Source organism: Hyaena hyaena, unplaced genomic scaffold (assembly GCF_003009895.1).
Source record: "Hyaena hyaena isolate Hyena2069 unplaced genomic scaffold, ASM300989v1 scaffold_577, whole genome shotgun sequence".
Taxonomy (NCBI): domain Eukaryota; kingdom Metazoa; phylum Chordata; class Mammalia; order Carnivora; family Hyaenidae; genus Hyaena; species Hyaena hyaena.
The window spans coordinates 1,097,156-1,124,440 of record NW_024081204.1 but is presented as its reverse complement, the minus strand read 5'-3'; the positions used below and the strand labels follow the sequence as shown (position 1 = coordinate 1,124,440).

The 27,285-nt window shown below is 37.5% G+C and overlaps 1 protein-coding gene across 2 annotated transcripts in view; it reads left to right on the top strand.

The window, feature by feature from the left end:
- Positions 1 to 14,903: 14,903 nt before the first annotated feature.
- Positions 14,904 to 27,285, top strand: part of LOC120248176 (cadherin-6) — a 52,419-nt gene continuing 40,037 nt past the window's right edge. Inside the window, exon 1 of one of the 2 annotated variants that reach the window (XM_039256414.1) lies at positions 14,904 to 15,131. In XM_039256414.1, coding sequence (XP_039112345.1) covers positions 14,904 to 15,131 — 228 coding nt within the window. The remainder of the gene's footprint in view (positions 15,132 to 27,285) is intronic. The other variant, XM_039256415.1, reaches the window with a different exon arrangement.

Genomic DNA, 27,285 nt, shown 5'->3' with positions numbered 1-27,285 from the left:
TTTCATGATGCCTCTTATCTTGTTCTTAGGAGTTTTTCGAATTTATAGAGTGTGGCTTACTTTAATTGTATTAGAAAATTTAGAGATCCTATAAAACTGACCTGTAGCCTAAACAGATAGAACCAGGGAAGACAGATACAACCAGAGAAAGAGCTGTGAAAGATTATTTTGCTAAAATCTTATTCTAGAGATTTTTCCATATGGTTCGATATACTTTAGTGTTTTAAAAAGCTAAAAGGCTGTCTACATAAACAAAGGTGCCAAGCCAACATAAGGAAATTGTTTTAAAGGTTTGAATTAAATATGCATGTTATATATTTCTTCTCTTAAGCAATTATACTATTCACTCTGGGCTGAGAGGCTTTCTTCCTAATGATATTAAAACGAGGAAAAAGATTCATTGGCATGAATATGATATTTAACTGTTCAAATTAAAAGCAGACCTCAAAGCAGTCTTTCAAAGAAAGTATTTGAAATAACTTTTCTGTGAACTAAGCTGGTAATGATTTGGGATGGGGGGGGGCCCGGAACCACCTCTCTGTCCTTTTTACACTCCTATCCAACTACTCTGGGCCAAGGTATTCCCTGCTAATCATACATATTTTATTTTCATCCAACTTACCCAGCACCTTAATTTAAAAAAGAATCCCATAGTAAAGTACTTACTCAACACGATGAAAGTTCCCTTGCTTGTGCGATTTCTATTTCATGACAGCCTTCACTTTATACAATTCTTTTCATCTCCTTACTTTAAGGACTTGTTTTAGACTATAATTATTCTTGAGACTCTGGGTTAACACAACCATTAAATCTCGGATAGGTGGATGATAAATTGGAGGCTAACAAGTTGTACTGATCTTTTTCTGAGAATTCTTCTTGTTTGAACTCAACTACCATAAAGAAACATGAAGGAATATCTACGTTCTGTAAAGCAACACACACACACACACACACACACACACACACGCACGCACGCACACATGCACACAATTATACTACCTCCTAAAATTTAGATATTATGAAAGGCTATGGATTGTCTCTTGAAAATAATTAATTTCTATTGGCCTCTTGGTGGTGATTTTGGGAAGAAATTTCTAGATCAGACATATCATAGTTTACAAATTTCACATTTAGTGTCTTTAACCATTTTAAAAAGATCTTCATCTTCCCCTCTCTCTCTCCAATGGAAAATCATGAATTGGTATTCCTTTAAAATAAAGATAACATGGGGGCGCCTGGGTGGCTCAGTTAGGTAAGTGCCTGACTCTTGATTTTGGCTCAGGGCATGATCTCATGGTCGGTGAGATTGAGCCCTATACAGGGCTCTGTGCTGACAGCCTGGAGCCTGCTTGGGATTCTCTCTCTCCTTGCCCTCTGCCCCTCCCCCTGTTGATGCTCACATGCACATGCGTGTGCTCTCTCTGTCTCTCTCTCTCTCAAAATAAATATATTTTTTAAAATTTTTATGTTTTTAAATTTATTTTTGAGAGAGAGAGAGACAGAGTGCAAGTGACAAGGGGAGCAGGGGGTGTGCAGAAAGAGAAGGAGACACAGAATCTGAAGCAGGCTCCATCCAGGCTCTGAGGTTTCAATGTCAACAAAGAACCAAACGCAGGGCTCAAACTCTCAAACCACAAAGTTGTGACCTGAGCAGAAGTTGGACGCTTAACGGACTGAGCCACCCAGCTGCCCCCTCTCAAAATAAGGATTAAAAAAAAAAAAAAAAAAAGATAACATGGAAAGGGCTTTTCTAGTCTATAAATAAAAATTCTTAAGTAAGATTATTTTCATCTTCATTTTCAAAAATGACACTTCAGAACTTTATCAAAAATTCCAGAGCAAGCAAAATAAAGATTGTACCCAATTCTCTCGTTTCCCACATAGCTGAAACTGCATTTTATAGATATTTCAGTCCATACCCATCAAAAAAAATTCTGGGACAAAAATCCTGTTTTGGGGGCCTTTAATGCTAATCCTTTGCATCTTAATTAATGGCTGCCCATGACCTGGTATACCAAGTATTGCACTTCTGGCATTATTTGTAGTTCATTGAGATTCAATTAATTGAAATTTTTTGCTGTTGCTAAAGAAAATGTGAAACAGAGTATTTATAACCATGGATACCTGATTTTTATTTACAGTCATATGAAATAAATTCTGTACCAGTGACAGAGTTGCACCATCTTCTAAGGTCAGGATGTCAGAAACACTTGACCCTCAAAGATGCTTTACAGTGTTTAAATCTATATCTATACATATATATTAGGTACATATAATATTTTCTTCATAAGGAAAAATACTCATTTTACAAATAAATTATGTGTTTTGGAAAAAATAATAATCAGTCACATTAAAGTCCATTAATCAATTGCTAATCAAATAATTCCTGATCCTTCAAATGGAACTATAGCTGAGTTTGACAATAGTTTATAGGACTAAATTATATTTTGGCTTAGTTTTAATATCCTGGGAAACTCATTTCATAATTGGTAGGTGTGCAAACATGCTGGCACTTCAGGTTCTTATTTTATTAGGAAAAATTCATTAGGAAATTCTATTTCCTCTTCCAGGTGAAATTACAGAGCAAGTCAGTGGCATGCTTAAGTATCAAACATGCCTTTTTCTAGATATAAAGTTTTCTTCTTTAAAAGAGGGGTGTCTGGGTGGCTCAGTCTGTTAAGCGTCCAACATCGGTTCAGGTCATGATCTCGTTGCTCATGGGTTTGAGCCCTGCACTGGGCTCTGTGCTGACAGCTCAGAGCCTGGAACCTGCTTTGGATTCTGTGTCTCTGTCTCTCTCTGCCCCTTCTGCATTCATGCTCTGTCTCTCGCTCAAAAATAAAGAAATACTTTTAACATTTTTTAAAGAAAAATAATGTATAGAAGAAAATGCTTTTTGTTTTGTTTTTTAAGTAGGGTGCCTTTTCTGATATTTTGACTTCATGCTTTTTACTAATATTAAATGGCCCAAAGACTGCAGATAGTTGTATGTACTATTCTTGCACTACATAAGATCATCTCTTTGTAAGCAATGAATGGGCTTACCAAAAAGGTTACTACTCATATTCGTTGCCTGTTTACATGGCAACATGGTGAATGTTCTACATACTGTATCATATTGAATTTTTATAACAAATCCATTGAGGCTTAATTCAACTGCCTTGATGGGCCTGGCCAGGCCCATCAGTAACCTCAAGTAGGACACCCAAGGGAGACCTGCTCCTAAGTCACTGTCATTTCCCAGACCAGCACAGGTTGTTGGTTCCTACAGGATTTGAGAAATTTGGTGGTGTTTCAGCAGTATGAGAGTAAATTATAATAGGACTGTGTGGGTTATGCTATGTAAGAGAATAGTCTTAATTATGGTAGTGATCATTAATGGGATATGTGCATTTTCTTTCTCCACAAGATTTCTAAATTATTTTGGGTACTTTTTCTTCTGATTTTTCATAAAGCTACTGAGATAGGGTATATCCTAGAAAGGTTGATTTGATTTTGCTTCTCTAGTAATTTATCAAATGTCTACCAATATCAACCTTTACTAACATAACCCATCATGGTTTACATTCATAGATGGGAAAAATCGAGGTTCTAAAACACTAAAGTCAAAAAGTTGGTGGCATATTAAAATTAGACCTAAAAACTCAACATCATCAGATTTTTTTATCTACACATTATGCTTTTTCTATTAAAAAGCATTTGTCTGTAGCTTTAAACAATTAGAAGGCCATATTAGATACCAGCTGAACATTCTGATATTCTACCATGGAATAAATAAATAGATGAATGAAAATGCAAAGTGCTGGATTTGATGTCTGCAGAACATCAAATAGCAATGCACAATTATTTTGAACAACAACTTCCAGTGGGAATTAGCTTTCCACTGGCCGTCATTGTGTTCTGGTGCCCCATTGTTTATAATTACACATGTACACTGTAACAGCACAGTCGTTAAATTAGAAATTGAACTTCTTTGACAACTGCAGTAAAACTCGACAAAAGATGAATGTGATTTTTTTTTTTGTTTCCCTTCTTCTTCTTTCACTTATTTAAACATGTATTAATTAACTTGTTCTGGCAAGTGTTTAGTAAACATTGAACAAGGGCATTTCTTTAGTGGTATAATTAAAATTCCCTTTTAAAATGTTTTGCATGATATTTTATGCACAATTTGACTCAAGTAAACAGAGGTTCTAATTAAAGTTTTTAAATGAAGGCAATCAAAATTGATAAAACATCCAGTAACCCATTGAAGCACATTGTCTTCCTGTCTATGCAAGTTTAATTTGATGGTCAGTTAACATTAGCCTGGGTTAGTTAAGATGCCACTACCTGCGCAGACCTCCTTCGACTTTAGTGTATCTTAGGGAATAAATCTTTCAATGTTGCAGGACCCCTGTACATTGTTATACAGTATTTATTCAATTAAATGTCTTCTAAATTATTATACCAGGATATTATGAGAAGCATCTAATTTAGGTTATGAATCCTCTGCAAATAAAGTGTTACATAAAACACATTGAATGAATGAAGCTATCCAAACATCAAGTGGGGGTTCAGTTATTTTTTCCCGATATAACTTGGTATAAAGTGTTACACTGCTATAAATAGTGCTACCCTTTTGGCTGAAAATAGCATGTAGTTTTCAGCGCTAATCAGCAAATGTCCAAAGCACATAAAAACATCTAGATCATTATCCCTTTTGCTTGCTCGCTTGCTCACTCCCTCTCTCTTGCCCCCCACCCTGTATGTGTGTGTGTGCGCACGCGCGCGGGTGTGTGTGTGTGTGTGTGTGTGTGTGTGTGTGTAGTGGGAATGGTGGGAAAAAAATGGAAAAAGAATTCATTTTGCCTGGAATGCATTGATTGACCTGAAGTGAAAGATATTTAAGGGACGCTTCAAACTCCCCATCTGTAAATTATTCATACATTTTCCTTTTAGTAATGCTGTAAACAACTCCAAAAAGCAAAGCTATAAATACAAGAATTGTTGGTAATTACTACGTGACTTACTGGCTCTCAAGATCACAGATGTCTCTAATGATCTTTTTTAATTAGCAAGTATTAAAACAGATGCCTTGGGATCATTTCTTCAGATTTCCAGGTTTTATACCTTAGCTGTCCAGACGTGGGAGCAGGAAGTCCTTCCTTCTGGCTCTGCACTGTAGAACTGGAGCCTGCTCTGTGGCTTTTGTAAAAGAAAAAGCGAAATAAAATGTAACCCTGACTCCAGGGGTTGTCTGACTAACGCTGGGGTTTACTTTGCAAGCCCACTGGTCTTCTCTCTCATGATAAGCTACCTTTCCAATATACCTTTTATTATTTTAATGATAAATGTGATAGCTTAGTCTTCTTTTAACTGTTCTTTGTCTCAAAGTTTATTTATTTTGAGAAAGAGTGCAGGCAGAGAAGGGCAGGGAGAGAGGGAGAGAGAGAATCCCAAGCAGGCTCCGTGCTGTGGGGGTGGGGGCCCCAACGAGGGACTCCATCTCATGAAATGTAAGGGCATGACCTTAAGGGATACTAGGAGTCTGATGCTTAGGGGCACCTGGGTGGCTCAGCTTGTTAAGCATCCAACTCTTGATTTTGGCTCAGGTCATGATCTCATAGTTTGTGAGTCCAAGACTTTCATTGGGCTGCGCTGACAGTATAGAGCCTTGGGGTCCTTTCTGTCTCTCTCAAAAATAAATAAATAAATAAGTAAACATTTTTCAAAAAGTCTGCCACTTAACTGACTGAGCCACCCAGCTGCCCCACACTTTTTCATTTTATTTCTTAATTTCTTTGGGATTTGGGAGAGAAACCAGGTGTTATTTATCAAGTCCCTCCACTGAGACCCCAAAGTTTACTATTCCCATTTGAAGATGAGAAAACTGAAGCACATCAGGTCAAGTCACTTGACAGCTCCTCAAGACTAATGAGTATTGATGCTGGGATACAAATAGGTGAACTGTTTCGATTGTGCTTCCAACCACAATGCTATGCTCTCCCTGGTCATAGCACACCAGCCCCAATTTCATACATAAGCTCAGAGAGATGAAGAAGCTTGTCTGAGATCAAATGGGAAGAGAAAGACAGAAACAAAGTGGAACCTAAAACCAAGCTCCTAAATACCACCATTAACAACTTTTGATAGTCACTGTACTCAGATTTGTTCCACATATCCATGCCTTCTCAAGCAATCAAGAGAACTTGGACCTTTCCTTAATGATTCCAGGTCATCATTATGAATATTCATTGCTGGATTTGCAACACCATAGTACCCTCAAGTGCTGCTAAGAATTCATATGTTCAACCTCATGCCCATGAGTCGTCCTGTCATTAATTCAGTCACTGAGTCATTCTTATACTCAGCCGCCTGTGCATTCATCCATACATGCACTTATTTTACAAATGCTTATCTGCTGTCACTCTGCACAGGCACTGCTCTTGGCATAGGAACACAGAGCGTCACTCCTTCCCCAGGCCAGCCCCTGACTCCAAACTTGGTCTTTAGTTCTTCTGCTGGCCATTTGTAGCCACTCTCCCTGCCCCTCTCTGCCACCGCCTCCTACTAATATTGATATTCCAGGGCTCCGTTATGCCAATCCCTTTAGTTTGCTGGGGATTTAGAAACCTAGTGATAAACTTGTCTGAAATAAGAGTAAATAAAACCTAGATGCTGTTTCCATGAGCAAAATACAAATGAAATAGTGAATGTTACAGTTAAGAAGGGGCCTCTAGATTAGCTGGGCTTTCTCCAGCTTCTGCCAACCACTGGTTGTGCACCCTTGGGCAAAGAATCCAGTCCCTCAAAACCTGTGTCTCTCATCTCTAAAGCAAAGGATAAGGATGATAGTCTCCATCTCAAAGGATTTAGTTGAAGACTTACATGTTTATAGAGCATTTATCCCATTACCTGGCACAGAGCAAACCTTTGCTGTTCTTATTTAGCTTATACACTCAGTGATGACTGTTTTTACCTCTAGGAACCTGTATTGCTGTTACAATTTTAGGGAGGTCATGAAGGCTCCATTTTAAGGTCACAGCCATACTGAGCACTTATCATGGGCCGTGACTCCTCACTGTGTGTTCAGAGCACGGACTCGGGTGCCAAGGCTAGGATCTGGCTTTATTGCACACTCGTGGCATCACCTTGGACAAATTCCTCAACCTCTCCAAGCTTCAGTTTCTCATCAGCAGAAATTATAAGAAGATTATCCACCTCACAGAACAGGCATGAGAATTAAATTAAAACAGGTCTGTGGTGTACTTAGCATAGTACCTTCACATAGTAAGGTCAGGGATGGAACACAGCAGATTTAAATATTATTATTTATTAGACTTCATCTAATTGATGAAAGGCTTACACATCATAACAGGAAAAATTAAATACATCTCCACTGCTCATGACACTCTGTACCAGCATGAGCCTTTAAAATCCTCTGTGATGTGCCAAGTTTCATAATGACTTAATGATAAACCCAACCATGTGACTCCTCCTTTTACAATTCAATAAATTTAAATCTGTTTTGAACTTCTCATACCCACTAAGAAACCCTTGCCTTTTGCCGCTGCCCCCCCTCCCCGCCCCAACTCCCAGCTAATACTCTCAGGCTGACCTTTCATTGAGCTATTGAAAAAGAAGAACAAACTCCTCAAAATCATTCACACTAATGTACAAGTGGGCTTTGACATCTTGCAGTCTTATTCAAGCTTCATTGTCTTAAATGGCTATGCATCCAAAAGAATGAATGTAGCTGCCAAAGAGCCTAACTTATGAGCAGGGGGTAATACGAAAGCAAGTCTTTCATACATTTCTGCAACCTGGACATATAGTTTGCTACAGAAATTGTTTAAAATTCATGCTATGAATATCTAATTAAAGGTGTAAAATGCTTTCTCTTCTTTGTTGCTTAAGTAAATCTTTTGGGAAAACACAGCATCCACAAGCACAGCCACCCTCCGGAGCCAGGCAACATGCATAAAGGAATGAAGCAAGCAACTGAATGGCATCATTAAGGATTAGTGGAGAAGCACCTATAATGCTTGGGGAGGGAGCTCCTTCCACCCCAGAAATAAAAAAAAATGTCACCAGAACTTCTGATATTTCAAGTTAATCCAGAAATGAGCATACACTGATCTTTAAAGATTGGTGGCTGATTTCCGTTTCATTGTAAACAAGAAACGCTTGCAATTGCAAACAAGAAATACACAAGAGGCAAACTTTGCTCCTGATGGCCTGTGTGTGCCCTCTGCTAGAACTTTTTTTTTTTTCACAGTTTAGGTCATTGTGGCCATCTTACTGTTAAGACCTCACATGAATTCATTCGTTTTATCCTCACAGGCATCCTGTGGGGTAGGTACTGTTAAAATTGTCCCATTTCAGAGATAAAGAAATTGAGACACGCATTGATCCCCAGCTGAGTAGGGCTGAGCTTCTGATCCAGATGTGTGGTGGTCTGTTCGTAACCATACTCTGATACTTTCTCTCATGCTAAAATAGGTTGGAATTCTTCCCCCATGTGCAAAAAGAACTTTGTCTTTATCCTCTGATTCACGCTTTTGGGGGTTTCTTGTCCCAAATGAGTATTTCACATCAACAAATATTCCTTGAGCCTCAATGACACATGAAACACCATTTTATGTGCTGTAACACATTTGATTTTATCTTCATTAATGCAATGTGTGGAATATGATTTTAGAATGAGGGTAATACTGTTAAAATAGCTTCATCTGGAAATACATCAGTTTGCAAACAGATTGGCATATTATCCACAAATATAAACATTTACAAAAAAAATCAGGCATCATTTGATGGCTGTTGCCATAATGATTCATTGGCACAAGAGAAATGCTACGTGATGAGAGATGCCAAAGCTGTTTGACACATTTCAATGGAGTTCATTACACACATGAAACACAACCAATTTTACTCAACAGTGACTTTGACATTTACAGAAAAATGAAATGGAGGTTTAGAAATGAAGACTTCATATGAAATCGCTACCAAAAATTTTAAATTGGTTCTATCCTTATGCCACCACTTCTAGAGGATCAGCCATGTACTGCAGACTTTTTATTCATGGCAGGTGGCAACTTATTCAAAACAAAGTTTCTTGGGAGATAGGATAATTGATCTGGAAGAAATTGAACTGGTTGTAAACGTCATCTTTCAGAATAAAGAAGATATATATTTTTAAAGATTTATTTGTAGAAAGGCATGTGTACCTTTGGCTTCACTCTGTTTAGTTTATTTTGATATCACAGTTCTGTTTACTAAATTTGCCAGGTTTTAATAGAGTAAATACCATCTTCAGATCCATTGTACCCAAAGGCTTTGTAGGAGTAGAGCAATTTCAGGCTCAGAGTTGGAATACAATAGAGTCAGGAGAAATGTTAAATAGTTGTAAATAACCAGTTGTTTTCTACTTCATTAATGGTCTAATGTGAGAAAATGTACCAGAACTTAATAAGGGATTTACAATGCATATGCTAAAGCATTGCTAATGGGTTATGCCAATGGGTTAGAATGACTTACGTATAGACAATATTTTCAGAAATGTTTTTTGTAAGCAGCATCATGCAAACTACCATGTTACAGCATTTATATGCAACACCATTTAGTCGAAGAAACAATTTCCTACAAGATTTTAAATATTCTCTTACTATAGTAAATGGTTAAAGTATATTAATAATGTTTTATCAAATGCTTACTGTGCTTTTAATGCCCAAGTTAAGGCTCTGCATACCAAAGAATGAATGTGCTTGGTTTAATTTGTAAGCCTAGATAGCATTATAGTAATATTGCACTGATTAGAATTAATCAAGAATAACAGAACAAATGTATGCTAAGTCTGAATTCTAAAACTTTAAAGTAATTATATTGCTTTTAAATCTGCTTAATACTTACTTGTTTGTCTGTAAACAGTATAATAAAATCAGTATCTCAAAACCAGATAACACAGTTGAGACATTCAGAATGTTATCAAACATAAGTCATCAGAGAAGCAATTCAATCAATAGAAAAGTTTTCTAATTAGCATATTAATGATTTGCAAATAAAAGGTGATTCCAAAGGACTCTAGCGAACTTGAAGACATTGCAGTTTGTCTTCTCATTCTATATATCCCTATGAAATATTTTTACATTATTAATTTCCAGTAATCTAGGGGAAAAGGTTTTGCAAATCAAAGGAAAACTTTAACCGAGCTTCTGCATTAATTATCACATATTCGAAACTGGGAGCTCATGAATTAATGAGTTCTAGGCTCCTCCTAAATGGCATTCATTAGATAAAAGCTGGACTTGGCTATGTACTCTTGTGAAGACTGGATGTATATGCATATTGGCTGCCAAATTAAGTTACAAACTATGCAATTATCAATGCTATGTGGGCCTTACCCCACTATACATAAACATCTTTTTTTTTTTTAATTTTTTTATCTTTGAGAGAGCACAGGGGAGGACAGAGGGAGAGAGAGAAAGTGAGAGAGAGAGAGTATTAAGCAGGCTCCATGCTCAGCACAGAGCCAGACATGAGGCTCCATCACACAACCCTGGGATCATGACCTGAGCTGAAATCAAGAGTCAGATGCTCTGTCTGAGCCACCCAGGCACCCCTATCCATAAACATCTTAATTACCTTCTATACATCACTAAGAAAGGGCTTCTGCAATGATCTAAACTATTTTTCTGTATGAACCACTTTTGCATATCACACTTCAGAGCATACAGATTGCCCAAAAGAAACAGAAAATCTCCCCCCAAAAGCCCAGATCCCAGCAAAAAGAAAATGAAAAGTAGAGACATGGTCTATGAAGTAATCTTTTAAGTCCATTGCTAAACTGTCATTATGCTGCATTTAAGCAGCTCAAGTCTTGTTTTTATAGGGTTTTTGATATTTCTAACTGATTTGCTTGTGGTGCCATGAGGGGATGGGGGCAAAAAGGTACAATATCTACTTTGTTTTGCATTCTTTCCCTTCCCACTCTCTAATCTTCTGATTCTTTTCTGATTGAATACCATGCCTGCCTGCTATTTTAAAATTCAGTGTCTATGCATGCCTTACTTTGTCCTTTTGGTTTACTTCTTGACATCTACAAAATGAGCTAGCATAGCTGATTACTACTTGCCATGTAGTACTCCTGTATTCTTACTGCTTACAAGTCAGCAGCTTTCCTGTATTTCTCAAAGTTGTGCTACACTGGGCTTTTTCCCGCCTTGACCCATTCTGTATCCTAAGAATCCCGTTTTTTGGATCCAAAGATATGCTTGAAATATGTTTTTATTTCATCTTTTTTTAGATTAAGTAAAATCTAAAATATATACACATCACTCATTTAAACATCATCAAATTCTTATCCCATATAACATTAGAATAATAATAGCACATTAATTACACAAAGACATATTTGTCTGGTATCATTTTTACAAGGGCAAAATTACTACGTTGAAGCTGGTTCTGATTTTGTTCCACCTGAATAAAGATGATTTTCAAAACCTTAACGTAACAAAATGGAAAGGAAGGGCACCTGGATGGCTCAGTCGATTGGGCATCAGACTTCGGCTCAGGACATGATCTCACAGTTCGTGAGATCTCTCTCTTCCTCTCTTTTTCCGCACCTCTCCCTCTCACTCACTCTCTCTCAAAAATGAACATTAAAACATTTTTTACTGGAAAAGGAAAAAAACCCCACAGATTCTATGAATGAGTCCATCCTCCAGTGAACTTTCCTTTTTGCCCACATTCTTCATGCAGTCAGTGGGCTTAAAGCTTCTGCCTTCTCTGTTTTTATACTATTATTACTGTGAAATCCTGAATTGAAGTCTACACAGAGGAAAATGATTAGCAAATGGTGTACTTTTGATTTTTAAAGTGCTTCTATTTTTTTAATTTTAAAATAATTTGACTAAAAAGAAGGATCTGATTTGCTCAGTACTTCTAGAAAATTAAAAAATATTCAAGCTTAAGAGGGAACTATGCTATCTTTTTCAGACTTTTGCAGTGTGCTATAGATGGATTCTTAATATGCAATGCATCATAGTAACAATAACAATAGTAAGAACAATAATACATAATAATATATAATAATAATAATAATAATAGCAGTTGATACTTATTAAGACCTTACTAAGCCGGGCACTGTTCTAAGTGTTTTGCATGTAATGACTTAATCCTTACAACACACTATGAGGTACTTATTCTAATTATCCCCATTTACAGAAGAAGAAACTAAGATAAGGTGAGATTAAGCATTTTCCCAAATTCACAGCAATTAATGGACAGATTCTGGATTTAAACCCAGGCAATCTGGCTCCAGCATTGATAATCTTAACCACTATGTAATCTTGCCTATTACAAAGTATTAAATGAGAATTGCTAAGTTATATATTCAACAGTTCCGAGTTGGTTGGAGACTTTTAAACTATGAATTTCGCACAGAAGTCTATCCCTCTAAAAAGCTAACACTAAATATGAGCAGATCATAGTAATTTTAGTAATTTTGCATATTGAGTTTTTAACAAGGGCACACCCTGCCAAGTTGATACAAAAAGAGCTGGGTTAGAGCAAAGCTAGATGTTCTAGCATACTTGCAAACCCTGCTTAAATTTGCATCACTTTAAAAGCTCATTACCAACTAAGCAAAAAAAAATTAAGAAAGAAAAAAAAGAAATACTTGACATTTTGGTATCTGTGATATTAAAAAGAACTAATATTTAATATTCAAGTGGCAACAGCTTGTAGAGTTTCCACACAAGGCCCACAGGGATCGATTTTTCTTTAAAATGGCCTTTAGGAGTCTGCCTTTTAAACAACTGACACCTCCATTCTCGGTACCCCTCTTTGCTGCCAGCACCACGGGGCTCACACTGAGTGCAGCAACAGACGTGTAATTCTTCACTGCAGGATTTGTCTATGCAAATAATGGAGACTATGAGAAATTAAGAAAAATGTAATTTCTACTGAATCAACCTCAGTGTAATCTCTCCTGCTAAAAATGAATAGATGTCTTTAGAGGGCTTTTCTCCATATGCTCCCTCAATCCCCGTTATATACTATCTGTGAGAAGAGCAGAATCGTCATTACCTAACTGATCATCAGTTATTCCACACCTGTACCAAGGCCACATAATAACAAGTATACGATTGTCTGGCATTTTTCCAGCATGACTAATTGTTACAGTATTAATTCACTCACCTGTGGAATTTTCAACTTCCCCAGCCTGCTGTCAGGAAGATGCATAGTAATGGCATAAAGGCTTAAAAATGCTGAACACTGTAAAATATCTCACTTATATTCCAATAGAAAGGTTTCCACCAAACCATGTGTTCAGTGGCTATAATTACTCATCGCTGGGGTAAAAAAAAAAAAAATCAAAACACTGGTCATCCATAAATTTACCTGTTAGAATAACAGGAGACATAGAGAAAATTCTGGTCATCCATAAATTTACCTGTTAGAATAACAGGAGACATAGAGAAAATTCTGGTCATATTACCTAAACATGTTTCTTTATCTGTATTTCTTTAGTGAATGTACCAGTTTAATTACTGGTATGTTCTACATTACAAAGTGCTGCATTTTTCGGTTATAATTATTTAAGAAAACATTTTTCCCATCTCAAATAGTACAATGAAGGAGTAATTTTTTTCAAGAAATATGGAAAAGTTTAGGATGGAGATATAGGCATGTATTACTTTAATTACATGGAATATAAACCACTTTGTAACATCTTTGCCAGGCAATCTGGCCCAATGATTTTTTTTTAATGTGAGGTTATGTTCTTGAAAGTTAATATTTGTCCTGGAAAATTATTACCCACAGGTATAATAGCTGACTTTTTGGAGATCCTGTAGTCACCAGCTCTCACTGTGATGTTGAAATATATCAGATACACCTGTGAAAATTACATAGACATTCTTTGACCAATTTATATATTTATGCTTGATTGCTTATGATATATGTAAAACTTAGAGATGAAAATCCAGGATTTCCTAGAGAAATTTAAATAGAATTTCTCATTTAATTTCTATATTCTATTATATACAAATTCTATAGGTTGTTCATTAACCCATCCTATAATGTTATTAGATTGTACGAGCAAAAAGCAGCTGGTCAAGTTTGAGGAATCTTTTATTAAATGTAGGCTGGCATCATTGCTGCAAAATTTCACTTCGGAAACTGCAATATGCTAGTATGCATTTTGAAGAGAAGATGACATGTGGTCTTTTCCAACCTTACTTGACCCAGGCCAGTCTATCACAACCCATGGCTGAAGCCAAGAGTCTGGAGAGCAGGCTAGACCCTGACCTATGCAGACACATCACAGATACTCAATACATTCTAGTGAAATTCCAACAGTATCCACTTCCAATCGAGTTGAAACTGTCTGTGATATTCTTTGCCTCAGACTTGTTCATGAGGATATATATGCAAATGGAATCAGAAACACAAACTCGTTTCTCCTTACCAGATCTCAGCCCACATACTAGAGAGGAAAAGAGAGTAGTGAAATAATCCACTCTGGCATGTTGACCTACAGCAACACTGTTACTTAAAATAGGATTTTTAAGCAATAGAAAAGAAAAAAGGGAAACAGCAGCTTCCTACTCGGCACATGCCTTCCATTTAGCATATCTGAAAGAACATTTTCCTCATTTCAAAATTGATAGCCAACTTATTTTGGTTGTTTTGCTATTGAAATTTCCGCCCTCTCTCTCAAGAGCTTATTTGCTCTAACACTGAATTTTAAGCATCTCTAAAATTGTTTGATATGTTATTATTCTTTCCAGACATCCTCTGAAAGCCAAGCAAAGAACATTAAGGAAGAAAGAAGGGATGACACTGGACAGAGTGCAGTGAAAAAAGACACTTGAAGGAGCAGGGCACCCATTGCCCAGAGACTGGACTGTGTCTTCAGAATGAGAACTTACCGGTACTTCTTGCTACTCTTTTGGGTTGGTCAGCCCTACCCAACTTTCTCAACTCCATTATCTAAGAGGACTAGTGGTTTCCCAGCAAAGAAAAGTTCCCTGGAGCTCTCTGGAAACAGCAAAAATGAGCTGAACCGTTCGAAAAGAAGCTGGATGTGGAATCAGTTCTTTCTCCTGGAGGAATACACGGGATCCGATTATCAGTATGTGGGCAAGGTAGGATTCCATTGGGCGCTTTGACATTCTGGTTTTAAAGCCTGAAGAAGTTACTTCTAATAAATAGACGGGGAGGATGTGAACTATTCCCCCAATACAGTAAGAATTGTTGCTTATCTGGTAAGACTTTTTTTTTTCCACTTGAGTAGTTTCGGGAAGAAGACTATAGCAAGAAGCTGAGAAATGTTAGCAATGCAACAAAGAAAGAAATGCTTCCGTTGAAAATGAAACGCCCACAACCATCCACATAGGATTATCATAAATCCTTTAATTTTTACTTTAGCTTGAAAAATGTGGTCCAGCTATTCTATAAAGTAGGATGTATTAAAAATAGGAATAGAGGGATTAAGCTGTAAGGGGAGGAAGGTTCCTTTTTCTGATTCTGAAAGCAAACATTCTGAGCATTAGTCCTTTGGTCAGGTTCAAATTAACTACTTCTTAACACTGCTCCCGACAGTGCCATCCATTCTCCAACCAGATGGAGCCCTTTGTCCGCAAAATCCACCTTACTGCCTTAGATTTGGTTGCTGTTACTGTCACCGCTGCGACTAATTTTGTCTTGTCTCAACTAACTGGCAAGAGCCAGGCATTTCAAAAGACAGTGCTTTAATTGTGACAAGGTTCACAAAAGAGAAACATGGTCATGTAAAGGTGCTATTTCCAAATATCATCTGACCATTTTATTGACTCTAGAAAGTAGAATGAGGAGGGCATCACTTATTATAGCCCTTGGAGATTACTGGAGCTGAGTCAGGGAAACAGCTCAGTTATACTGTCATCGTGAGTTTCACTGAAATGTTATCATCAGCTACATTCTTGTTGCAGAATATCTGCATGCTGCAGAGATGGGGGACAAATAGAGACACATATTTGTATTTTGTAGCTTCTGTGTCTCATAATGTGGTACTGATAAGAAAAATAATTGTCAAAAAAAATTGTCACATATCCTTTATAGAAACAGAGAATGAACATAACAGAAATGATAAGATGTCTTTGTTTATGATTAGAGCTATGATTTTGAAACAACCATATTAGGACAGTGTGCAAACAGCATAAATTTTGCAGAGTCCAAAGGCCCCACATTCACATTTCAATCCGTTATCAAATATCCCCTAAATAACAATCTGCAAATATTCTCTTTAAGTATTTACCCTTATAAATGAAGGAAAGCCATCCATGGCTTGGGCTGAGGTAACCAGGCATTGTTCCAATGAATGAATTATTAATGTGGAATAAAGTAGGAGAGGAAGTATACAGTGGTGGGGTGAACATCAACACAGATCCCCAAGGGTTTAGCCTTGTATTTGATGTGAAACTCACATGCTGTGTGACTGCTGAAAAAAGACAGTCCGCTTATTTGTACTTCACTCCATTTCCTTGTGAAATTTGACTATCACTACATTAACAGAGTAATGGTTGTAAAAAAAATAATAATAATCTCAAACCTTTAAAGCACTTTCTACAATACATATAATATTATTGTCATAGAAGATTAAAATTTCTTAAATGCTTTGTCTAAATGACTGATTCTCCCCTTTTTCCTTTCTGCTTTTTTCTTCTAAAATCGTGAGGCCATTTTATATCAAAAATACCACGTGTTCTTAAAGAAAGGCAGGGATATTTTAGGATCCTGGAAACAGAAATGGATAAAACTGCATAGGAATCAATTTTACCATGAGAATTCTAAGAGGTAACATTGCCATGGGGAGAAGTTTCGAGCTGTGGACTCTGGCAGATCTGAGGCTGCGTGGCTGCATGGCCCAAGGCAGGTTGTGAAGCTTCCTAGGCTTTAGTTTCTTCAACTGGAAAATGCAGGCAGCAAAACCTGCCTTATGAAGTTACATGAGACAGGAACTAGTGACTGTCACATAGTAGGTGCATAAAGACAGTATTATTATTGGTGAGCAAATCAGCTGTACACACTCTATTAAATCTACCTGTAATGCACAAGTATTGATTTTTATAACATTGCAGAAGTAAAATGGGTAATTAAGGGATCTCTCGGTGGGTGGAAAAGGTAGAAGATGGTGGCAAAATCCTTTCCCAATCATAGCTTCAACCTAACTAGTTGGATGTGGATATTTTATTGGCAGCTAGACATGTTTCCCTACCTTACCATCATCACTACCCCACTCCCACCTCCTTGAAGTTATAACACATAAGAAGATATCTACTGGAAAACAGAAAAAAAAGCAACAGCAATAATTGAAGTTGTCAGGGTTCCCAGCATTGCTACATCAGATGTGTTTAAGACTGTTAATCGAGGGGCGCCTGGGTGTCTTAGTCGGTTGGGCGTCCGTCTTTTGCTTAGGTCATTATCTCGCGGTTCTTGGGTTTGAGCCCCGTGTCGGTCTCTGTTCTGACTGCCAGCTCAGAGCCTGGAGCCTATTTCAGAGTCTGTGTCTCCCTCTCTCTCTGACCCTCCCCTGCTCACGCTGTCTCTCTCTCTCTCTCTCTCTCTCTCTCTCTCCTAGAAATAAATAAAAATATTAAAAAAAAAAAAAGACTGTTAATTGGGCATTTCTCCATATCTGTCTTTGGGTTGTGCTTTATCAACAGACAAAAAGATTTGAGTATAATATGTTTTTACCATAATTAAAAATAGGCCAAAATAATTTTTTAAGAAAAAAAAAGTTTGTTTCTCCTATGGCAACAAGTTGGTCCACTTTTTCTTTCTTTTTTTAGAGAGAGACAGGGTGGGGAGGGGCAGAGGGAGAAGAGAGAATCTCAAATGGGCTCCACACGTGGAGCCCGATGCGGGTCTCGATCCCAAAACCCTGGGATCATGACCTGAGCTGGAATCAAGAGTCAGACACCCACCTGACAAGCCACCCAGGTGCCCCTGTTCCACTTTTAGATAGATATGGAACAAAACACATACTTGATGTGATGATCTGGATCCACAAGGTCAAGAAACTTTTGGAGGAAAAAAAAAAGATTAGACTATAGCAGAAGTCCCAAAACATTCTTGGTTCGCGGTGCCCTTAGTATTGTGTTTGTTTTCACAGTGCCCTTAGAACACAAGAAACAGAGCCAAACAACTTAACAGGTATTTATGTTCTAACAAATGCATAGTTATTTGAAAAAATACACAGCAATCAGCAGAAAAAATAATATTTAAAAAAATTGTTTTAATGTTTATTTATTTTTGAGAGACAGAGGGAGACACAGAATCAATCCAAAGCAGGCTCCAGACTCTGAGCTGTCAGAGCAGGCAGGGCTCCAACCCAGAACCGTGAGATCATGACCTGAGCTCAAGTCTGACGCTTAACCGACTGAGCCACCCAAGTGCCCCCCAAAAGTAGTATTTTAATTTTATTCTTAAATAACCACAGTTACTTACAGCATGTGGGCATCCCCTGGGCACTGTGCAACTTCTAAAATCAGACATTGCCACGTTCCTTTTCCACGTTGATTTTGCATTGTCTGCACTTATTATCACAAGTTGGGTGAGAAAATATAAACATTTGACGTCATCAAAAAGAATGGAGCACCACCTACTGTTGAAACTGTTAACTACTCTGAACTAGTAATTCACAAGGAGCCTCAAAGAACCCGAGTGTTGCTAATATTTCCCTCGAAATTTTAAAATACTTCCTAGCACCACAGTGGGTTCCCAGCTGCACCCCAGGAAGCTTCAGCATGCACCCTGGACAGTATGGGACTATAGTTAGGCTGGCACTTAAAGGTGTACCAAGGCCAACAGAATCTTAACTCTTGCTACTAGCCTAATGAAATAACAATCACTTAGAGTCCATCCTCAGAGCCTGGAATGGAAAAGATTGATCTGTACTTGTAAGGGACAGAAGCATTAATGAAGGAAAAGTAATGCAGCTGAGCAAGTAGCACTTAAAGTGGAAGAAAAGAGTTTTTACTCTACAAGTATGTTTATATTTGTATTCATGTTCGTTGGTTTCCATTACTTTGTGGTAAGTCTGTAGGGAAGACAGTGATGACAGTGAGTAAGGAAAATGTGAGAATGGGTAGGAGCAGAGGGCTGCCGGCTGTGGAAGAAGGACAGAGGGAGGGTCACAGGAGCACCCAGAAGCAGCAGAAGACAGAATCCCGAGGCTTGGGTAACAATGAGGTGAATAGATAAAATCATACTCAAAACCTGGACCTCTCACCTCTAAGCTGTCTGAATGCTCCCCAGTATTTCACGGGGACCTGTGGCCAGTAAGATTAATGCAGAAGCATGGACACAGCAAGGCTAGGGTGGGATGCACTTACTGGGAATAAAAATGGGGAAGGCCAATTATAGTTGAAACACTGACAATGCGGATTCTGATTTATGAGAAAAGTCTAAACACCTCTACTCCCCTAAAAATGGTCGTGGAAGGTGCGGACAACAGGGAGGAAAGAAGTTGTCTGGATTGGGTAAGAGTTTGTGAGCTTAAGATACAGATATACATACAGATACAGATAAAGAATACGATTTGTTTTCTAAAACACGTGACCATCTGGGGGCAACTTGTAGTGGATTTAGCATAAACAGCATCCAGGTCACCTGGGAGCTTGTTAGAAATGCAGACTCTTGAGGGTGTTATGCTGAGCGAAATAAGTCAGGCAGAGAAGGACAAATATCATATGTTTGCACGTATAGGAGGATTAGGAGGAACTTAACAGAGGAACAAGGGGGAGAAAAAGGGGGGAAGTGGTGGGGGAAAGGGAGAGAGGCAAACCATGAGAGACTCTTGAATGCTGAGAAACAAACTGAGGACTGATGGATGTGGGGGGGGAGGGGGGGATGGGCACGGAGGAGGGCACTTGTGGGGATGAGCACTGGGTGTTATGTGGAAACCAATTTGATAATAAACTATTTGTAAAAAAAAAAAAGAAAAGAAAAGAAAGAAAACTTACAACTCCGTAATAAAAAGACAAGTAACCCCCCCCTAAAAAAAAAGAAAGAAAGAAAGAAATGCAGACTCTTGGGGCCCCACCTGAGATCTATTGAATCGTAATCTACATTTCAACAAGATCCCCCAGTGAACTGTATGCATATGAACATTTGAAAAGTACTGCTTTTAAAAATGCCTCGGCCCAGGGTCTCACCTCCCCAGAAATTCTGAGTTAATTTTTGATTGTTTGTGATTCTAATATGTGGCAGAATTTGAGAACCACTGCTTCAGTTCTCCGCATTATTTCTGGCAATGATTATAACAAAACGTGGCAAGTTCAGTGATGAAATGGGCACTCCAGAAAGTACTATGGAGATATGAAGGAGAGGGCGTGGGACTCAGTAGAGCTTTCGGAAGGAGGTGATAATGTTGGAAGCACTCTTAAAGAAACAGCAGGTGTGAGCTCACACCACAAAGGGAGAATTAGCACGGCCCAATTAATTAGAAGCCAAAAGAGAAAAAGGCAGAAGTTCAGACAGAGATTTCAAGACTGGACAGTCAGGAGACTGAAAATATCACCAATGCTGGCACAAAAAATGGAAAAAGATACATATTTTCATGTCAAGATGGAACAGGAAGAGTATTTGATTTTATACGAAATCCATCTAGGTTATCTTTGGCTTATGTAAACTTAATAGAAAACTAATGGGGAGGGGCACCTGGGTGAGCTCAGTCTGACTTCAGCTCAGGTCATGATCTCACGGTTCGTGGCTTCGAGCCTCACTTTGGGCTCTGTGCTGACAGCCAGCTCGGAGCCTGGAACCTGCTTCAGATTCTGTATCTCCCTCTCTCTCTGACCCTCCCCTGCTCTCGCTCTCTCTCTCTCTCGCTCTCTCTCTCAGAAATTAAAAAAAAAAAAGAAAAGAAAACTAAGGGGGAAGCATAATAATTCCACATTTTCAGAAAACTCTATGCCCCCCCGCCAGCTTTATATAACATAGCAGTTCCTTGGTGATGATTCATATATAGTTTTAAGATTAGGTTCAATAAGAAAAGAACATAGGTAGAGATAGATTAGATTTTGAAGATGTGGCCATTCCTTAAGACAAAGATGAATATATTTCAAGCTCAGACCTTTGCGGTTTTAGGCAAAAGATGTGCACCTGATCATTAAACAGTCCATAACAATGTTTAATCCCCTGTCTCCTCCATTTTATTCTTCACAATGTTCTCTATCATCTCCTCCCACACAGTGTATACATAAAATGAATCTCCATTAGAAGCATTCCGAGACACTTCTATTTTTAGTAGCATACCAGATCTGTTTTTATGAAATTTGACAAGCTGTGTATTTTCATAGATATTTTCTGATGTTATCTTTTTGAAAGTTGAGGATGGTTTTCTCTTGTGGAGTTCCCTCCCCCCAAATAGATATGCTGTGCTTTTTTAAACATCATGAAAATTTGGGTTCTATTTGAGGCTCTAATGTACAGGTCTTTCTAACATGCCTTTCTCCTGAGTCCTTAAAATTAATGTCTACCCAATTCAACAAAGCCACTAGTCTCAGGATAATTAGACAGTAATGTTTTAACGGCCCATAAAAATAAAAGTGTCAGCCATATACACCTTTAAAATTAGGAATGAGCAATTATTTATTCCTATAATTACATGATCCAAATTCAGTAAACATGAAGCAGTATTACATTCATTCTGAAAGACCATTTAAAAGATGCTATCATTAAAATATTGCTTTCTTATATTCCAATTTTTTTTCTGAAAAGAGCATAAATTGAAGAGCAGAAACCTCCTAGCACTAATTTGACAGGGGATTCAGAGAAGCCATTTAACCACTGCCGCTTCAAACAGCAGCAGCAGATTAAAGCATCCTCACAGCTAACATTCACTGAATGGTACTTTGTTACGGACACTCTGCTCAGGGCTTCAGGTGTATTAACTCATTCGATACTCACAGCAACCCTAACGCCCGGATACGATCTAGATCCCTGTGTTACAGATGAGTAAACCACAGCCAAAAGCACTCAAGTATTTTTGCCTGCTAGACCTGGCAGTCAGCATCTGTCTGACCTCGTAACTGACCTCAGTTCTGTTTCTTCCCCTGTACATCCACTACTTCACAGAGCCATTGCAAGGCACAAATGAAGAAAAAAATTCCCAGAACATGCTTTGGCATTTAGTGATTGCATCTGGCTCAATACCACAAATATCTGCTGAGAACCTGCTGTGTGAAACCCAAGGGTAGAGAGAAAAAAAATTTAAGACTAGTTTTAAAGAGGTACACAAATATGTTTGCGTTATTATTATGCACAACACTTACTTTTCCTTGATTTTAATTGTCAAAATACATCAATGATACTCGAAATAGTTACATGTGAGCATTTTAAAATTAGATATCCAATTAGCAGTCTTTTTGGTCATTGTGATGAAAATGTGTCTTTTCTTTTTATTTCCCCTGATAACCTTCTCTAAACTTCTATTCTGGTTCAATGACCTGCAATAATCTTTTCTCCCTGAGTCAGGACAAGTGCCTTGGGCACATCTTTCTTCTTCATCATTTAAATTTAATGCTCAGCCATTTAACATTTTTATATTTCAATTGGCTAGCGTATTTAAGAGACGGTGCACTCGCTGGTTGAATGCACTTTTTAAAAATGTTTCAAAAAGTAACTTCCCAACTGCCAATATTGGCAGCAATCCTCATTTTATTTCCACTGTCGCTAACTGATTTCCCTTTTTTAATGACAAAAGTTTCAATTTGCTATTTGATGCTAAGAAGATGTCCTGTGTAACAACAGTGCTCTTTTGGAGTCTTAAACTCTCTGCATAGTCGCTCTCATGTGGAGAGCAGCACAATTAGCATGTCTGACCTTGGTCATAAACCCAAAGGCAACTGTTCGATTGCCTTTTACATAAGCTGAGTAAAATACAGAAAGGCAAAGAAGGACCCAATCCCAAATCCTCCAGCATCCATGTCATTATGTCTGTGGAATCCTATGTCCTCCTGCTTTCAATTCAATTTGTTGAACAAAATGGAGGGATCAAGGTGAATAAAAGAGACTTAAGGATTCAGATCCTTTTGTTCCCATTGAGCTATTTTACCTCCATACTCCACCAGTCGAACAGATCTAGAGGTTGTTGGAAGGTTATAGAAACTCTACATGTTCATTATAACAAATCCCCTCCGATCTATACAATAGACATGGCTATTTGTTTACTCATTACCTTACTTGTATGTACTATTATTAAATAATATAAATACTTGATTTGCCCCAGAATTCTTTGGTTTTTTGTCTCATTATGGGTCCACCATAGCAGATGGAAATATGAATATACAAAATGCCAACACCGCAGTTTACATTTCTTTTAAATCAAAATCCTTAATTATCATTTTGACTGAATTTTATTCCAAAAATCAGATAGATATCCTTAACTTATTGGTAATCAGCAGTGAAAAGATACTTAAACCACTGATTTTTTTCATCTCCATCGATTCAAATGACAGAACTGGCACATTCATTCAAATATGAGAAGCCAAGGATATATATATATAGTAACCAGAATTATAAGTTTAACTTTTGGAAGGCCTTACCTCTCTTGTCAAAAATAAAAGATGCCTTCCTTATGTTCTACCCTCTTTTATAAAAGATAAACAGGTTTTCGATAGGGGTCCTGCTTTTGATAACCTTCATCAAATTTAGAGATTATGTTTAGATGTTAATGTATCATTGGAATCTCAAGAAGGCATCTCTTTGTGTATAGATGTAGGCCGCTACTAGCAAATTCCACTTTCCTATAAGCTTTTATGTTGTCAATAATTAAAATAACAATGTAATATAATCCTCATAAGCATGCTAAACTATATCAATATTCTTTGCAAACCTAGCTTTCCATCTGGAATTGAAGAGGAGGTTGGAAAGAAAGCAGAGAATTCTCCATAAGACAAAGAGGTTTTTTTTTTCTTATTGCTGTTATTGGTAAATAAGTAGAAGGAAGAGATACTCTCAAAGATCAAATCAAACTTGAAATTATGTGATGGGAAATAAAAAAAAAGCAGCATGCCAAAATAGTTCACCAGGAAAATAGTTAAAGTTTCTTCCAGTTTTCCATTCACAAGGAATACATACACACACGGAAAAAGAGGCATTTTAAAAGATTAAAATGTATACATGTGTGAAATATATGAATAAATATTTTAGGGGAATTGGCATGTTTTAGAAGACCTATGGGTAGTAACGGGGGCCTAACAAAAAGTTTCAAATCTCATTCTGCGTGTGTGATTGAATGCTGACTAGAGGGAACAGAGGTTGGAGTTGAGAAGGCAATGGAAGAAATTATCTCTGCTCTGACATTTTTGAATAGATTTGGGGAGAAAATGCTTTTCATTCATTCAACAGTTACGCATTTGAGAGTGTAAAGTTAATAGCAAAGGAGGCCGCCCGCATCTGAGCCCCAGCTCCATGGTGACCACCTGGGTAATACCGGGCAAGTTATTTAACCTCCCTGTCCCGCATTTCTTCAACTGTTACATGAGGGAATAAGAAAGTGATTGAGGTGAGGATTAAATAAATTAATACACAGAAAGGGCTTAGAACGGGGTCTGGCGCAGCACACTCACAAAGGGAAGACCATGTAAGAAGGAAAGGCACCCTGCAAGCCAGTATGCCTTCAAAGAAGAGGAACAGTGAAGAGAAGGAGGAGCCCCAGGTGCCCATGGGATCATTCCACTAATGTGCCGTCTCCTTCTGTGAAGTCAAGTGTTAGGGGCCAGGAGGTGGTGCCAAGCAGCCAAGGCAGCTGCATCTGTGACTCATCCCCAGCAGTTCAGAGAACCACGCAGATGAAAATATGAAGTCTTCATTATTATCCCACCCAAACTAAAACTAAAATGTCCACTACAAGTCCTGTTATTTGATGATCCTGGTAACGTCTGTAGACCCTCCTATGAAGGAGATTTATTATTTCATTTGAAAACATCATCCCTTTACACCACAATTTGGAGTTAATATTATTTAAATTGCTGTGAAATGTTAAGACTGACCAAGTCTCATTATTTTTTCAGTACAAACTTTAATGCATCCAGCAATGCAAAAAAATGATGGTTGCACTGAGGGTATACTGATGTTTTAAGTTGGTAATCATTATTAAGTGGTTAGGTTGGAATTAATATCATAATCTCCTTATATTATTGAGCCAAAGTTTTACTGAGGGAAACATCACTCTTGATTTAATTTCTTACCCTGAATGCTTCACCTTTTTAAGAGCAAAATAATTAATTCTTTGTTTAAAGTTCAACTTTGACCTTCAGTATATTGAGTAGTGTTTTATATTGAGTCCCAGGCCTCCCCTTTCAATTAGTACTGTAGATATTTAATTTAAATCTTCACATACTTATATCTTTGTAAAATCTGCAAGACCTGAGACGACATGTTTTATTCATCTTTGTATCCTTAAAAGTGCCTGGCACAGATTTGCACCACAGAAACAGACAAATATTACTTGAATTAAGCTGCAATGACTGAAGAGATAAAAACCTGCCATGTAATTTAAAGGTGGTTCCCAGTTTATAGGTGTGCATGGTTTGATATGGATATCACTAATAGTGCTTTGTATCATTGGGTTGACAACAGCAAATCTAAAGTCTTTAAAGTTCAAGGATATATTAGGTAGTAAACATATAAACCAAATTTATTATGTCTTTCCATGGAAGCTACCTCTGGAAATTTCACATCAAAATGACACAAATATTTTATGATATAATAGGAAAAAGCTCAAGGTATCTTAGTGCAAACCAGAGAAACTGAAGACAACACAGTTGTTATGTGCATAAACAAGAAAGATAAAAAGGGAATATATAGCAAATAATATCATATCATAAAAGTTGGTTCTTTTAAGACTTTTACAAATGAAAACCAGATATCATTTAGGGTCTCAGCAGAAGAAAGTTTGAAACAGAATGGGAAAAGGCAAGAGTTGACCAATAGAAAGCACATTTTTCTTAAAATTCCTAAGAAGCTACTTTGTGCAGACAATTCAAGTGCCTGGTGAAAAAGAAGTCATTTAAGACCTGAAAATATTGATTGCAACAATTCACACCAAAAAAAAAATCAACTATGGAGAAAAATGTGAAAATACAAGGAGAGAAAAATTCTATGTAATGACTAATTCTTCTTTTTTTAACCAACTATACATTCTCCCAATGAACATATTTTGAGTTCTTGGAGGAAAAACAATCATTTCTGGAAAATAGTCTCATCTTAACTCTTTCTACTATTTATATGAGTATAATGCAGAAGAGAAACAGGAAAGAGAAGATGCAAAAAAAAAAAAAAGCCTGCTTTTACATATAGTTATGCAAAATTTTAGCATACTTTATTATTTTCTTTCCACAAATTATGAAGCATAAGATTCTGGCTTATTTCCTTACTTGATCTATAGGCCAAGGCTTCTTGCCCCCTCTCTCCCCACTTAGGGTAAATACCATCTGGAAAGCAAACTTCCCCTGTAGAAATCAAGTAAAGCAGAATGGACTATAAAACATTACCTTCCTAGGGGCGCCTGGGTGGCTCAGTCAGTTCAGCATCTGACTTCAGCTCAGGTCATGATCTCGCAGTTTGTGAGTTCAAGCCCCATGTCAGTTCAGTGCTGACAGCTCAGAGCCTGGAGCCTGTTTTGGATTCTGATTCTCCCTCTTTCTCTGCCCCTCCCCCACTCTCTCTCTCCCACTCTCTCAAAAATTAATAAACTTTAAAAAATTACCTTCCTATCCTAGTATATCCTTTTTTCTCTACTTTTACTGAAATAATTGACATGCATCACTAAGTTTGAGGTATAAGGCATGATGGTTTGAATTACATATACTGTGAAATGATTAGGGTCAGAATCCATCTTCTCATGTAGATACAATAAAAAGAAAAGAAAAAAAATTCTCTTTGTAATGAGATGATTTGTATCTTGAGTGTTCTGTCCAGCTTACCAACTATATGTATTGTGTGAAAAGAATACAAAGGGAGGAGCTATTTAACTTGAGCAAAAGCTATGATTTTGGTGATTACCTATCCACCTGCCTTTTAAAGGAAAACAGTTTTAAAACCAAATCAAGAAAATTAAGTGACTTGGTCAAATTTGAGTGGCAGCATTATGTTCCATTTTATCTCCCTTTCAACAGTCCACACGTCACTTTCTCGAGTTTTAAAATAACAATGCAGCAGTTGGAACCTTAGTATAACGGCAAACAATCAAGTAATTTCTAAAGAAAGGGAAGGTGCAAGATGGGGGGAGACAGAATAGAAAACACAACA